The 13,761-nt window shown below is 40.4% G+C and overlaps 1 protein-coding gene across 1 annotated transcript in view; it reads left to right on the top strand.

The window, feature by feature from the left end:
* nav3 (neuron navigator 3) overlaps window positions 1-13,761 on the top strand; it is a 194,946-nt gene that overhangs the window by 80,824 nt on the left and 100,361 nt on the right. Inside the window, exons 4-5 of the mRNA XM_052120471.1 lie at window positions 241-313; window positions 5,477-5,660. Coding sequence (XP_051976431.1) covers window positions 241-313; window positions 5,477-5,660 — 257 coding nt within the window. The remainder of the gene's footprint in view (window positions 1-240; window positions 314-5,476; window positions 5,661-13,761) is intronic.

Here is a 13,761-nt window from a genome sequence, read left to right on the forward strand (position 1 = left end):
CACAGACACGAGTTGAACCGTCATACATACTCAAATATGTTACTACTGAAGGCGCCCTTTCTCCGAAGAAACTGCCACACTTAATGTCAAAGGCTTTGTTGAACTTTGAAAACTGTTATGAATGTGTATGAGCTTCAATAGCTCACTCTCTGACATCACGACCCGCTCCCACATCCTCTTTGACATGAGCATGTGCTGGTGAGTTGCTGAATGACTGATCTCTTTGTTTTTGTCTTCCAGATTGAGAATGTGGAGGCTTGTTTGAATTTTCTAGGGGCCAGAGGAGTCAGTGTCCAAGGGCTCTGTGCTGAAGGTAAGACTCTGTCTACTCATAACGATTGATTATACCTCAGAAGCACACATGGTATATATATAAATATGTTTAAAGGTGATTTGAGTAATGTCAAAATGCTTTCTCCAGACACAAATATAGCATTGGTCTATTAACGATAACATTTCACATTCATGTTCCCCTTGTTAAGGGTTTATAAATGGTTAATTAATGACTAATCATTAATTTACAAATGCATTATAAATCATTGATATGCAGTTAAAACAGCATACATAAAATGGATGACTTGTCAGATAGTGAGCATTTTTCCTTAATTGTAATAAATGCATAATAACACTTAATAACACACTCACTATTAGTAACCTATGGAAATGTAAATTAACATAAAAGAGACAAATGTGAAGCATTTATTAAAGGAATAGAAAGGAAAAATGTACTTTTAAAAACGGTTCACGCTAGAATCTGGAAGCGGCTCTTATTTACAACAGAAGAACAAAAGTCACGTGAGAGTGCATCAGAGCCCTGAAGTAAGCACTGATTTAAAGTTAATAACATTTCAGTCATCGACTTGTTTCTTACATAAACCTATCGATTTACTTCAGAAGACATTCATTGATCGACTGGAGTCGTCTGGATTACTTTTATGCTGCCTATATGTGACTTTTGGTCTGTCAAAATACTGGCACCCGTTTACTTGCATTATAAGGACCTGATAGAGCTCTATCTTCTTCTAAAAATCTTCATTTGTGTTCTGCTGAAGAAAGACAGTCATACACATCTGGGATGGCATCAGAGTAAGTGAATAATGAGAGAATTTTCATTTTTGGTTGAACTATTCCTTTAAGTAGTTGCCAACATTAGAAACCTGTAAATTAACATTCAGAATGGCTTAATGGTCATCAGGCTTTATTATTGTTATATATCCTGTAAATGAGCATGAAGACCTGAAAAGTGTTTTGCAGAAGACTTTAGGTAACTAGTCGGGACACCACTCGGAGTAACACCATTCTTTTGACATCAACATGACAACACAAGTGAATTGATATAAAGCATACTCTAGTAAAATGACACAATCCCTCTTTTCAATCCCACTAAAATATTATTATTATTATTTTGCTGCATTGTGACATAAATCATGAATCAAAGCATTTTATGTTTTAGATTAATACAAATATGAGTAAGTGTATTAATTAGGCATTTATAACATGTGACGTAAAACACTTTTTAGCAAGTATTGCATGAGTCACTTTTTTTTTCATGGTTAAAACCACATATTAATGCTTTATAATGCATTTGTAAATTACTTATTAATGAATGAACCCCTTTAATAAACCCTTAAAGGAATATTCCGGGTTCAATACAAGTTATAATAATTCAAAAGTATAGCCTCAGGATGTAAACAATATGAAAATCACTTGCAAACCTTTTCTCTGTAAACTTATAACCTATTTTACTTAAATCGTTAAATCCTGAAACCCTAAAATGACTGTAAAAATGTACATTTAAACAACTTTACAGCTCAAATAATAAATGATTTTTAACAGAAGAAAATAATGTAAATTCTTCTTTAAAATTATAAGCTTCACATTTCTGCCTTGTAAACCCTCAAAAAATAGGCCCCATTGACTTCCATTGTAAGTGCCTCACTGAAACAGATTTTTGCTTTTTTAATGAAAAGGAGGGACCAAATACATTTTTGTGGTCATCAACATTAAGCCACAAATGCTGTCGAATGAGCTTAACTTGTATTGAACCCGTGATATTCCTTTAACAAAAGGAACATTAATGTAAAGTGTTAACTTTATCATCTTTCCCTGGCAGACTACAAAACACTTTATTAAAGAGGTTAAAAAGGTTCCTGGTCCACGCTTAGTGACCAGGATATCATAGAGAATTGGCGGTGGGCTCTTTTGACTTGGGCCAGTAACTAATCACACCTCAGCAACCACCTTGCTAAGCCCTAGTAACCACCTAGAACATCCTAGCATCATGGCAGCAAGTTTTGCATGGGCAAGCACCACTCACATTTTCTTCAGATAATGTAAAAATCTAGTTAAGTTTTACTATTCTAATGGATAGCAGAACTTATACACTTCATTGTTAAATATCGTAGATTGTTATAAATGCACTATATAGGTGGTTATAGGTTTTGAGCCCACAAGCTAGTTGATATTTTAATCGAATTATATTTTTGGCTGTCTTTATGCTTCTCAGAACTGCTGCATTGACAACCCACAGAGATACTTGAATTTCTTTTTACCACAAATAGAACCTCAAGTCCATTATTTGACTATGTTAAATGATACTCAGAACTAAAAGCAGCACTAATAGTCAGCAACTTGGATATTGTATTCACTGTCCTGCTAAATTGAGCACCATGAGTCCACAGAGACGCTATTTCAAACAGCCCATAAATATCTAAAGTTTTGGGTTTCTCCCCAGCTTTTTTCTCTAGACTTTCATTAAACACTCTTTGCCTTCTTTAGGGTGTGTGTGTGTGTGTGTGTGTGTGTGTGTTGGGTAGCTTTCCTAAAGCTGTGAGTAGTATTCTTAATTAAATTAGTTGTGGGTTCAGAATTGGTGTTTTGAAGGCTTGTGTTTAGTATGGCGATTTGAGACATGGCGATTTGAGACCTTTATATATATATAAAAGTCTATTTCCATTTGATGTGCTTGAGTGGGTTGAATTTTTAAAAGAAAAAGAAATTAATGCAATAATCTAAAACTTTACGAAGTTATTGGGCTTTTTAACCCACTGACATTGTCAAATAGGGAAAATCAGATTATGATTTATTTAGATTTTTTTACATGTCAATTCATTGATTTACTCTCTGCCATTCAAAAGAACCCATAGCAAAGGAAATCACAAATTAGATCTCAGCATCTCAGTTGTTTCTCCAAGATAGTAATGAGATTAAATGGAGAGCAAATGGAGACCTTTGCTGAATTGATCTCAACAATGACTCAAACAGTACTCAGATTTGAAAAAAAATAAATAATAATAAAAAAAAAGAACGAATGTAAGCATTTATCATCACATTTTTCCAAAGCACAGTTACCAGAGCGATGTTAATTGCTCCATGTTAATTGCCACATTCATTGCTCTATACTCTTAATGCATATTCACAATTGACTCATCTGTGTCTATTTTTACTTCCTAGGTGATTTTAGGAGATAAATAGTTGATGTGGATACTGAAATTAAACATACTGTAATAATGAATCTCCAAAGCTTTGAAAGAGTAACCTCTGAGCAATAAGAAAGCTGCCTTTACCAGACATCCTTGATAAAACATCATTTCAATATCCAAAACAGTGAAGTTCCTCTGTTGTGCACTGGTAGTATTATTTAATGGTAGTCCACCTCTCGACCCCTGCAGAGTGTTATTCTCACCCTCTTTCTCCAGATCAGTCCAATAATGATAGGTGCAAACTCTCAATATCCCATTTCCTGCTGCGGTGGTCATGACTCTGTGTTCTGGGTGTGTAAGGTATCAGTGCACACAGCAGGATGCCAGTTTTAAGAGCTTCTAAGTGCAGGGCACATTGTAACTTCTGTGCATAGGTACCTTTGATCTCTTTAGCTTTGAGGATCTGGTGAAAGGTGCAGTTCGTTACAGAGCAGGTCAGTTCTTAAAGATTTATTGCAGGGTCATAGGGGCACCTTCACCAGTGAGCCAACCGTGAAACCCACCATGACAAGAAACACACGGACATGCATGCAGACTCTCACGTACCTGACGTCCAAGCTAATTCACCGTAACTGAAGAGGAATTTCCACTGAGCTGTTCACTAATTGTACTTAAAGTTCATCCCAAGTCAAACAAAATAGATCAAACCTGACCTTTAAAGAAGTTCTGAGATTTTAGAATTGAGATGCTGCTTTAGGTACCAACTGCCTTTGAACAAAGCCTTTCCCCTGAAAAGCATCAGTTCACCAATAAATAAATAAATGTATAAATTACACTTTACTTTTATTCCATACAATAAAATTAAATGGGATCTGGGGCTGTTTAGTTGCTATGCTGATGTTTGATGTACACACTGACATTGGTGGAAGTCTGTCAGTAGTTGAATTCTAATGCATTAATCTCAGTTCCCTTGCTAAAATACAAATATGCTCCATATGCTGTATTTACAAATTATTCTGCCAGCATACAGTAAATAGCTTGAAATGTTCCTTCGTTGTTGCTTCTTGTTTTTTCCGCATTGACCAAAAGTGCAACTCCACCAAATATTTCTGTATGGATTGCCAAGTTTCTGTCGCCTGACCCAGAAAATGTGCTATAGTGAAAGATACCATCTGAGCATTTTATTATGTAGCAGACAAATTACAGCTGCACACGGTCCCAAATTGAACCCAGGGGAGATTAATAACCCTAAACATTGCTGACGGGATTAACAAACACACAGGCTGTCAGAGAGAAACCGGAATCTTCTTTTTAACGCTGTGTCAGCGCTCCGTACTGCCATTCTTCAGTCGCTTTCAGTACAAGCCATTAGCAATGTGTGATTATGAATGAAGGCCATTTCAAAAATGGGCAAGAGAGAAGAACGGTTGCTGCCAGGCAGAGTGCAGACAATCAATGCCTCTGCCTTCATCTTCAATACTTTATCTCTGTGATCTGAGCCACTTTGGGCTCTGGGTCTTATTCAACTTTGCAACTTCAATTTCAGAAAAGTTTTGAAGCATACCTTTGTAGGAAATCTCATACGGCTAATTTGCATTGGCTTTGAATAAGGATATTAACATTTGGGCTCCTAAATTTGTCTGTAACGTCAAAGCTTTGCTTATTCAATCAGCGCATGCTCTAAAAACTGGCCCAATTAAAAATAATACAATTGTCATGCTGGCTATTTTCAAGAGGTAATGTGTAATTTATAAGCCTCATTCTGACACACTAGTCGAAATTCAGTCAAATGGCCGTGCTAAACTGGGATTCTCCAGATGGTGTATTGTCGGGTGACCCCACTACTAGCACATTTTGCGACACTTACACAGTCGTAGAACAGAACTAACATCTGATTATTACAAACACAACTCGCACTTACCTATAATAAGACACAAAACTAACATCAGTCTTTGGATATGTACTTTGGGCTTAATCCTATACTAAATCATGCGGTTTTTCAGTACATAAATGTTCCTGCATTGCTTTCTAAATGTGTTGTGTTTGATCTACAGAGGTCTGTAATGGGAATCTGAAGAGCATACTGGGTCTGTTCTTCATCCTGTCCCGCTACAAGCAGCAGAAGCAGCACCAGCAGCAGTATCTGCAGTCATTAGTGGAGCTTCAGCAGCACGTCACGCATCAGACCACTGGGGCGGCGCCAGCGAGCCAGCACAAAACACAAGACATGCAGTCCAGGTAGGAATGACAATAAAGTTAATTTAGGAAACTCTACATGGCGTGGGCTTTCCCTATTGTCAATATATATAAAACTGGTACTCTCTGCATGCACCAGCAACCGAATACAGTAGCAATGTTACGTGTAGCATACTCCCTCCACCTCCCCAGCACCACATGCTTTACGGGGGCTATATCCTGATGTTTGTAGAGTGGCAGCAGCATGTCTCTTCTGTCTCAGCAGCATCATGTTTCCATACCAACAGCAGAAGCATATTGACTCATGTCAAGCAGCAGCAGTAGTATGTATTAAACAAATCTAGTCATCCAGACCAAACCTACTCCACTGTCATTAACATCAATACAAATATTGAATCTATTTCTGAGAGTTGTTCTAACTGAACTCTTCTAATGATACAGTCTTGTCCTATAGAGAGGTTGCATCATGGTGGAAAGTTAACGAAAATGAGGCTTTGAGGGATAGAAGTTTAATTTATGCAATGTTTTCTCTGCAGTCACATCAAACTTTCACAACCCATGTTTTTTGGAGTTATTTTGGAAAGACATGTTTTCAATGTTTTATCTACTGAACAGTAAACTCCCAAGTACACAACTGTGTGACACATTGAATGGACTGTAATTCTGTCATCTATTGTCTTTGTTTTCATTCATGACAAACTAAATATGCTGTCTACCAGGGGTGGAGCTTGCCTTTTTGATATACTTATGCAATCAAGGAAAGAGAGTGTCCCAAAATGTTGTCTATGAGTGTGTGTACTGACAAAAAAAAGAAGGTCCTCAATGTGATGTAAATAGACAAGTAATCTTAGAAACAGCTACAAAGAGGAGATGCCGAACATGAGTAGTGTTACAAAGCCTAGCAATCATAACCTGACCCAGAATGTATGTGTGTGTGTGTGTGTGCATGTGTGTGTGTGTAGGACAGCCAGAAAACACGAGTGTGCATTTTTGTAATGCTGAGTTCTCTGTCACTGTCAGCATTGGCTGTTGGAAGGATGACAGAGACAGAGTGTGTTTGCTGAGTGCAAAGAGAAGAGAAAGAGAGAAAGACAACAGCTGCCACAAATTTTTGTCTAGAGCCCGTGGGAGCTCTCTCAACTCACATTCAGTACTAACAGGTGTTCAGAGGGCCTTGGACTGCCTGCTTGAAACACACATGCACATACACAGTTTAGCATTCCACACACGCCACATGACATCAGCAAGCAGCATTGGGCCAGGAGAGCTGTAGATTGACTGCAGTCCAGGAGGATGTTGTAAACTCAGTCTCCTCAACGATCAAGGCTCTCTGTCCAGCTTCACACAGTCCAGTCAAAAGGAAGCTATTGTATGGCATTTAGGAAGTGTTTCTTCAAAGCGTTTTTGGGGTTTGTGTTACAGGTGTTAAGTGGGTGGTTGAATAGCTTTAAGTGTGTGTGTGTGTGTTGTGTGTGTGTGTGTGTGTGTGTGTGTGTATCACACACAGGTCTTGGTGTTTCATCAATGATGGTCTCTTGCCAACAGAAATGCTTAAAAGACTTTGGGTTTCTCAAAGCATTTCAGCTTGCTGGCTGTATTCTCAGCGAATAAACAAACTATTTTTACGCATCTTATTTTATTTTGATTTTATTTTTCCTTGAAGGCACCTATTTTTGCTTATTTACAGCCTGCTTTCTTCTAAACTAATTGAAAGTTCCTGACAAATCAGTAAATGGCCATGAATCTTTAATTTGTACACAATGGCCCTCATTCATGAAATACGAGCAGAATCTTTTTTTGTGTAAATCGTATTGTTAAATTTTTTTGTTTTGAGTAGAGAAAAAGTACCTGTCCTAAAAACTACTCATGAGTAGTGAGTATTGAGTACTGAGTTGCAAAAGCTATGCCCCTTTATAATAAAAACTTGATGCTGCAATTTTAAAATTTAGCACACATACCATAATTTACATTCCCTTTTTTGGCTGTTTGCCGGAAATTATAAAAAATATAGGTATTTTATAGGTGTTTGTGATTGACAGCTTTTAAAATACATCACTTAACTATGATACTGTAAACACTACATAAATCTGAGTTAAAAAAAAATAAATAAAAGGGCGACATGATTACAGAAATGAAAAGATGATAAAGTTATTTTCAAATATCATAATGTATGAAACAATTACATTAAAATCAGTTGATGTTTAGGGTCTAAATTTCCCTTAATGCCGACTGAGGAAGTTGTTGTTGCGCATTAAATATGTTCAAAACAATGCAAGTAATGCAAAAAAATACCCACTAAAAAAGCAGGGGCACTTGGCATGTCATGTTCCGCACAATAGAGGCAGTAGAGCAGTTGTTTGGTACAGGGGCCACATCGGGCCTTAATGGAATGTTTGTTTGTTTTTTTCTGTGGTAATCAATATTACCTATGCCCAATATTACCTCACCATGACTGGGCAGGCCAAGTTTCTGATATGCAACACAGGTGTGTAAATATGGGTGGTCATATCTGACGGCAGAATGATCCGTTTTCTTGCAGCTTAGTTTCATTAAATTATCTTTTTGGACTGAAGAGGATGTTTTGACCACTGAAAGTTGTTGAAACTTAATCAAATGTTGTCTCAAATTATCAAAGAAAATGTTATATTTTGTCATATGAAACGAAAACTTTAAAATAAACACAATAGCCAATAACCATAACACCATGACACACTTGCAGTCTGCTAGCCATCAGTCGTCTTTTAACCCTCTGGGGTCTGAGGGTGTTTTGGGCCCTGGAGAAGTTTTTAACATGCCTTGACATTTGTGATTTTTTTCAGTTGCTTAAAAACATATTAATGGCTAAAGTCTGATAACACTGTATTCAGCACAAACTGGGCTACAATAATATGTGAGCAACATGTATGTACAGGTTTGTATTTTTGAGAAAATAATGTTTATGCATGGTTTTTGAAAAAAGAAAGACCTAGAGTTTTACTACAAAATGATGTGAAAAACATCCTGATCACTCATTCATACAAAACAATATAGTAATTGAACATTTGTAAGACACTTTTAGTGTTAGAAAGGTCATATGCGAGGAGGCATGAACTATCATGAATATGGATTGTAATTCACACCTGAGGAGACAAAAGACCCTCCCCTGAGCCTATCAATGAGGAATGTGACAGAAAGAGAATGAATGTGAGGAGACTTAATGATCAAAATCAAGTTTTAAGTTAAAAGAAGTAATCTGACTACATTTTCTTTACATAAAGACTTTACTTAATTTTAGACCTACACTACCATGTACAAGTTTTAGAAGAAGTCTCTTCTGCTCACCAATAATGCATTTATTTGATACAAAATACAGTAAAAACATTGTGTGAACTGATTTTACAATTTAAAAGAACAGTTTTCTATTTGAATATATTATAAAATGCAATTTGTGATCAAAGCTGAATTTTCAGCATCACTATTGCAGTCTTCAGTGTCACATGATCCTTCAGAAATCATTAGGCCTATAATATGCTGATTTTCTAATATGGGCATATTTAAAGTGCATTTTACTCTTTTATACCTGAAAAGATATTTGCAAGCACAAGCATTGATGATAATGAGGCAGCATAAACACTATATTAAATATATTCTAAACATTCATATAATTTTATATCATATTACATATCATATTTATATCATACAGCATACAATTTAAATACCTTCTTTAACTGAAACAGCATTTAAATGTAACTAAAACTTGCTTATTAGGAGTCATATTTCAAATGTCAATACTCTGAATCCTGGCTGGCAAGTCTGGAAACAGTCCCACTAGTAAAATATGAATATGTTTATATAAAATAGCATGTCAACAAATGAAAACAAAATGACTTATTCGTCCGAAATTGTATCCTCGGCTGGATCAAGTCTCTCTTCAAAATACAAACGTTCATCAGAGTCCCGCTCGTCTTCTGAGGAAAATGTTAACTCTTCCTTACAAACCTGTTTATCATTACAAACGCGCAGTAAAGTGAATGAATTGTGTTTACATCAAACCTCACAATCGGGGGCGTTTACCATTTGCCTTGATCGCTTCAGCACATAACGTAAGAATAGCGCACTCTGCTAGTGGGTGTGATCAAATTAGCTGTAATTAGATGAACCAGTAAAAAGTATAGATCACTTTGTTTCATACAGATTACATTGCAGGAGAATATTTGTTTTAAATTTGAATTGTTTTATTTAAAAGTAGAAATTTTAAGCTTTCATTAGACATATGTTTCATGTTTGTGTGATAAGTATTCGCGGAGTTTCAGTTCATTTTTGTGACGTGTTTCAGAAATATGCTCGTGAACGCGGAGACTGCTGAAAGCTCACCCTTTTTATTTTCTTTATTTTACAAAAGCACAAGGTTTTGTTGTTATTGTGGCAGTGGTGGCTCAGTGGTTGAGACTCAGGGTTACTGACCAGAAGGTCAGGGGTTCAAGCCCCAGCACCACCAAGATGCCACTGCTGGACTTGAGCAAGGCCCTTAATCCAAGATGGCGGCGCGGTAGCACGCAGCGGCCACTCCGGATCCACAATGGTGCTATTTTTGTTAAAAAAGCCCGACTTTTGCAACACATGGACATCGGAGCAACCAGTGTTCGTGTCTACCATCGCCAGACACTACTCAAATATAAGACTCATGCAAAAACCAAGCTGCATGATGACCTGCAGGAGGCGCTACGCGTACTCGGCTTGCTGCGGAGACCAGGCCTCCAGCCCTCGGCGTCGCCTGATGCCGGTGGCCGGGAGAGGACGTCGTAAGCGGTGTGCGAGAGCGAAGCGGAAAGAGGGCGGGGGTCCATGCTAGGCTAAAAACAAACCCTAGCCGGCCGGCTCTCCCGTCTATCCTGCTCTCAAATGTTTGCTCCCTGGACAATAAACTGGACTATATCCGACTCCAGCAGGCTACGCAGCATGAGTTTAGAGACTGCTGCGTCTTTGTTTTCACGGAGACGTGGCTCAGCGAGAGAGTTCCGGATGCCGCTATTCAGCTAGACGGGCTCGCCTCGTTTCGTGCAGACAGAAATACAGCTCTCTGCGGTAAGACTCGCGGTGGTGGCTTGTGTGTTTACATCAACACGGAATGGTGCAAGAACTCTATGCTAGTCTCTAGTTACTGTTCATCGCTGTTGGAGCTTGTGACTGTTAGATGCAGACCTTTTTATCTACCACGGAATTCACCACAGTTTGCATAACCGAGTTTACATTCCCCAGCGCTAACGCTAAGGAAGCGCTCTGTGAACTGTATGGGGCTATGAGCGAACTGCAGAACGCTCACCCCGACGGACTGTTTATTGTCGCCGGAGATTTCAACCATGCAAATCTCAAGACAGTGCTCCCTAAATTCCATCAGTATGTGGACTTTGCAACGAGAGGGGCTAACGCGCTTGATCTTGTTTACACAAACATCCCAGGCGCTGCCGGCGGAGCCCCGCCCCCACCTCGGCTACTCAGACCACATCTCTGTTATGTTAATTCCAGCATACAGACCGCTCATCAGACGCACAAAACCGCTTCAGAAGCAGGTGAAAACCTGGCCAGCAGGAGCCATCTCTGCTCTTCAGGACTGTTTTGAGTGTACTGACTGGCACATGTTCAGGGAGGCTGCAACATATGGCGATTCTACCAACTTGGAGGAATACACAGCATCAGTGACCAGCTACATCAGCAAGTGCATTGATGATGTCACTTTCTCAAGACCATCACCACACGCTCCAACCAGAAGCCGTGGATGACTGCGGAGGTGCGCATGCTGCTGAGGTCCCGAGACTCCGCCTTCAGAGCAGGTGATAAGGCAGCCCTAAGAACAGCTAGGGCCAAACTGTCACGGGCAATCAGAGAGGCAAAGCGCCGCACGCCCAGAGAATCCACAGTCACTTCCAGGACAGCGGTGACACACGGCGCATGTGGCAGGGCATCCAGGCCATCACCAACTACAGGACAACATCAGTTGCCTGTGACAAAGATGCCTCCCTTCCAGATGCGCTGAACGACTTCTACGCTCGGTTTGAAGTGCAGAACGACGTGATGGCGAGGAAGTCCACCCCTCCTCCCAACGACCAGGTGCTCTGTCTTACCACGGCAGATGTGAGGAAAACTCTACGTAGAGTCAACCCACGGAAGGCTGCTGGACCAGACAACATTCCTGGCAGAGTGCTCAGAGGATGTGCAGACCAGCTAGCAGATGTTCTTACCGACATCTTCAACATCTCTCTGAGCAGCGCCGTTGTTCCAACGTGCTTCAAGGCCACCACCATCATCCCCATGCCAAAGAAGTCTTCAGTGTCCTGCCTCAACGACTACCGTCCCGTCGCACTTACACCCATCATCATGAAGTGCTTCGAGAGGCTCGTCATGAGGCAGATTAAGACTCAGCTGCCCCCTCACTAGACCCACTGCAGTTTGCGTGATCGTTCAAACCGTTCAACGGACGATGCCATCACCACAACCCTCCATCTGGCCCTCACCCACCTAGACAATAAGGACTCATACGTTCGAATGCTGTTCATAGATTTCAGCTCAGCATTCAACACAATCATTCCCCAGCACCTGATTGGAAAGCTGAACCTGCTGGGCCTGGACACCTCCCTCTGCAACTGGATCCTGGACTTCCTGACTGGGAGACCTCAGTCAGTCCGGATCGGGAACAGCATCTCCACCACCACCACACTGAGCACTGGGGCCCCCAGGGCTGTGTGCTCAGTCCACTGCTGTTCACTCTGCTGACTCACGACTGTGCAGCAATGCACAGCTCGAATCACATCATCAAGTTCGCCGATGACACGACCGTGGTGGGTCTCATCAGCAAGAACAACGAGTCAGCATACAGAGAGGAGGTGCAGCGGCTGACGGACTGGTGTAGAGCCAACAACCTGTCCCTGAATGTCGACAAAACAAAAGAGATGGTTGTTGACTTTAGGAGAGCACAAGGTGAACACACTCCGCTGAACATCGACGGCTCCTCTGTGGAGATCGTCAAGAGCACCAAATTCCTTGGTGTTCACCTGGCGGAGAACCTCACCTGGTCCCTCAACACCAGCTCTATCACCAAGAAAGCCCAGCAGCGTCTCTACTTTCTTCGAAGGCTGAGGAAAGCACATCTCCCAACCCCCATCCTCACTACATTCTATAGAGGGACTATTGAGAGCATCAGCTGCATCACTGCCTGGTTTGGGACTTGCACCGTTTCGGACCGCAAAGCCCTGCAGAGGATAGTGAGGACAGCTGAGAAGATCATTGGGGTCTCTCTTCCCTCCATCAAAGACATTTACAAAAAACACTGTATCCATAAAGCAACCAGCATTGTGGACGACCCCACACACCCCTCACACAAACTCTTTACCCTCCTCCCGTCTGGCAAGAGGTACCGAAGCATTCGGGCCCTCACGGCCAGACTGTGTAACAGCTTCTTCCCCAAGCCATCAGACTTCTCAATACTCAGAGACTGGTTTGACACACACGTGTCCTGAGTTGCACTTTAATAACTGTCACTTTATAACTGTCTGCTACCTCAATAACTGCTATGTGCATAGAACATTATCTCATAGTATGTTATGTTTACATTTTTAGAAACTGTCATCTTTTTGCACTACTGAGTACTGGTCGGCGCTGCACTGTCTATTGTCCTGTTCATTGTCAGTAATTTGTTGTACTGTCCTGTACTTTTTGCACATGTTTGCACGTGCACTTTATATAGGTATATATAGGTAGTTTATATAGGTATTTTATTTCGTTGTGTAGTCTCATGTGGTCCTATGTTGGTCCTTTGTTGTTTTTATGTAGCACCATGGTCCTGGAGGAACGTTGTCTCGTTTTGCTGTGTACTGTACTAACTGTATATGGTTGAAACGACAATAAAAACCACTTGACTTGACTTGACTTGACTTAACTCCAGGTTGCTCCGGGGGGATTGTCCCTGTAATAACTGCACTGTAAGTCGCTTTGGATAAAAGCGTCTGCCAAATGCATAAATTTAAATGTATTGTGAGTGTACACAAATAAAAGTAAACCCTTTATAGTCTCTAATGATGTCTTACACTTATCTGTATGCCCCAAAATGATGGATATTTTCCGCTGTAATGACGAAAAAATCCAGCAGGACGCGCCAGCGCGTCCATCG

The sequence above is a fragment of the Xyrauchen texanus genome, chromosome 47 (genome assembly GCF_025860055.1).
Source record: "Xyrauchen texanus isolate HMW12.3.18 chromosome 47, RBS_HiC_50CHRs, whole genome shotgun sequence".
Taxonomy (NCBI): Eukaryota; Metazoa; Chordata; class Actinopteri; order Cypriniformes; family Catostomidae; genus Xyrauchen; species Xyrauchen texanus.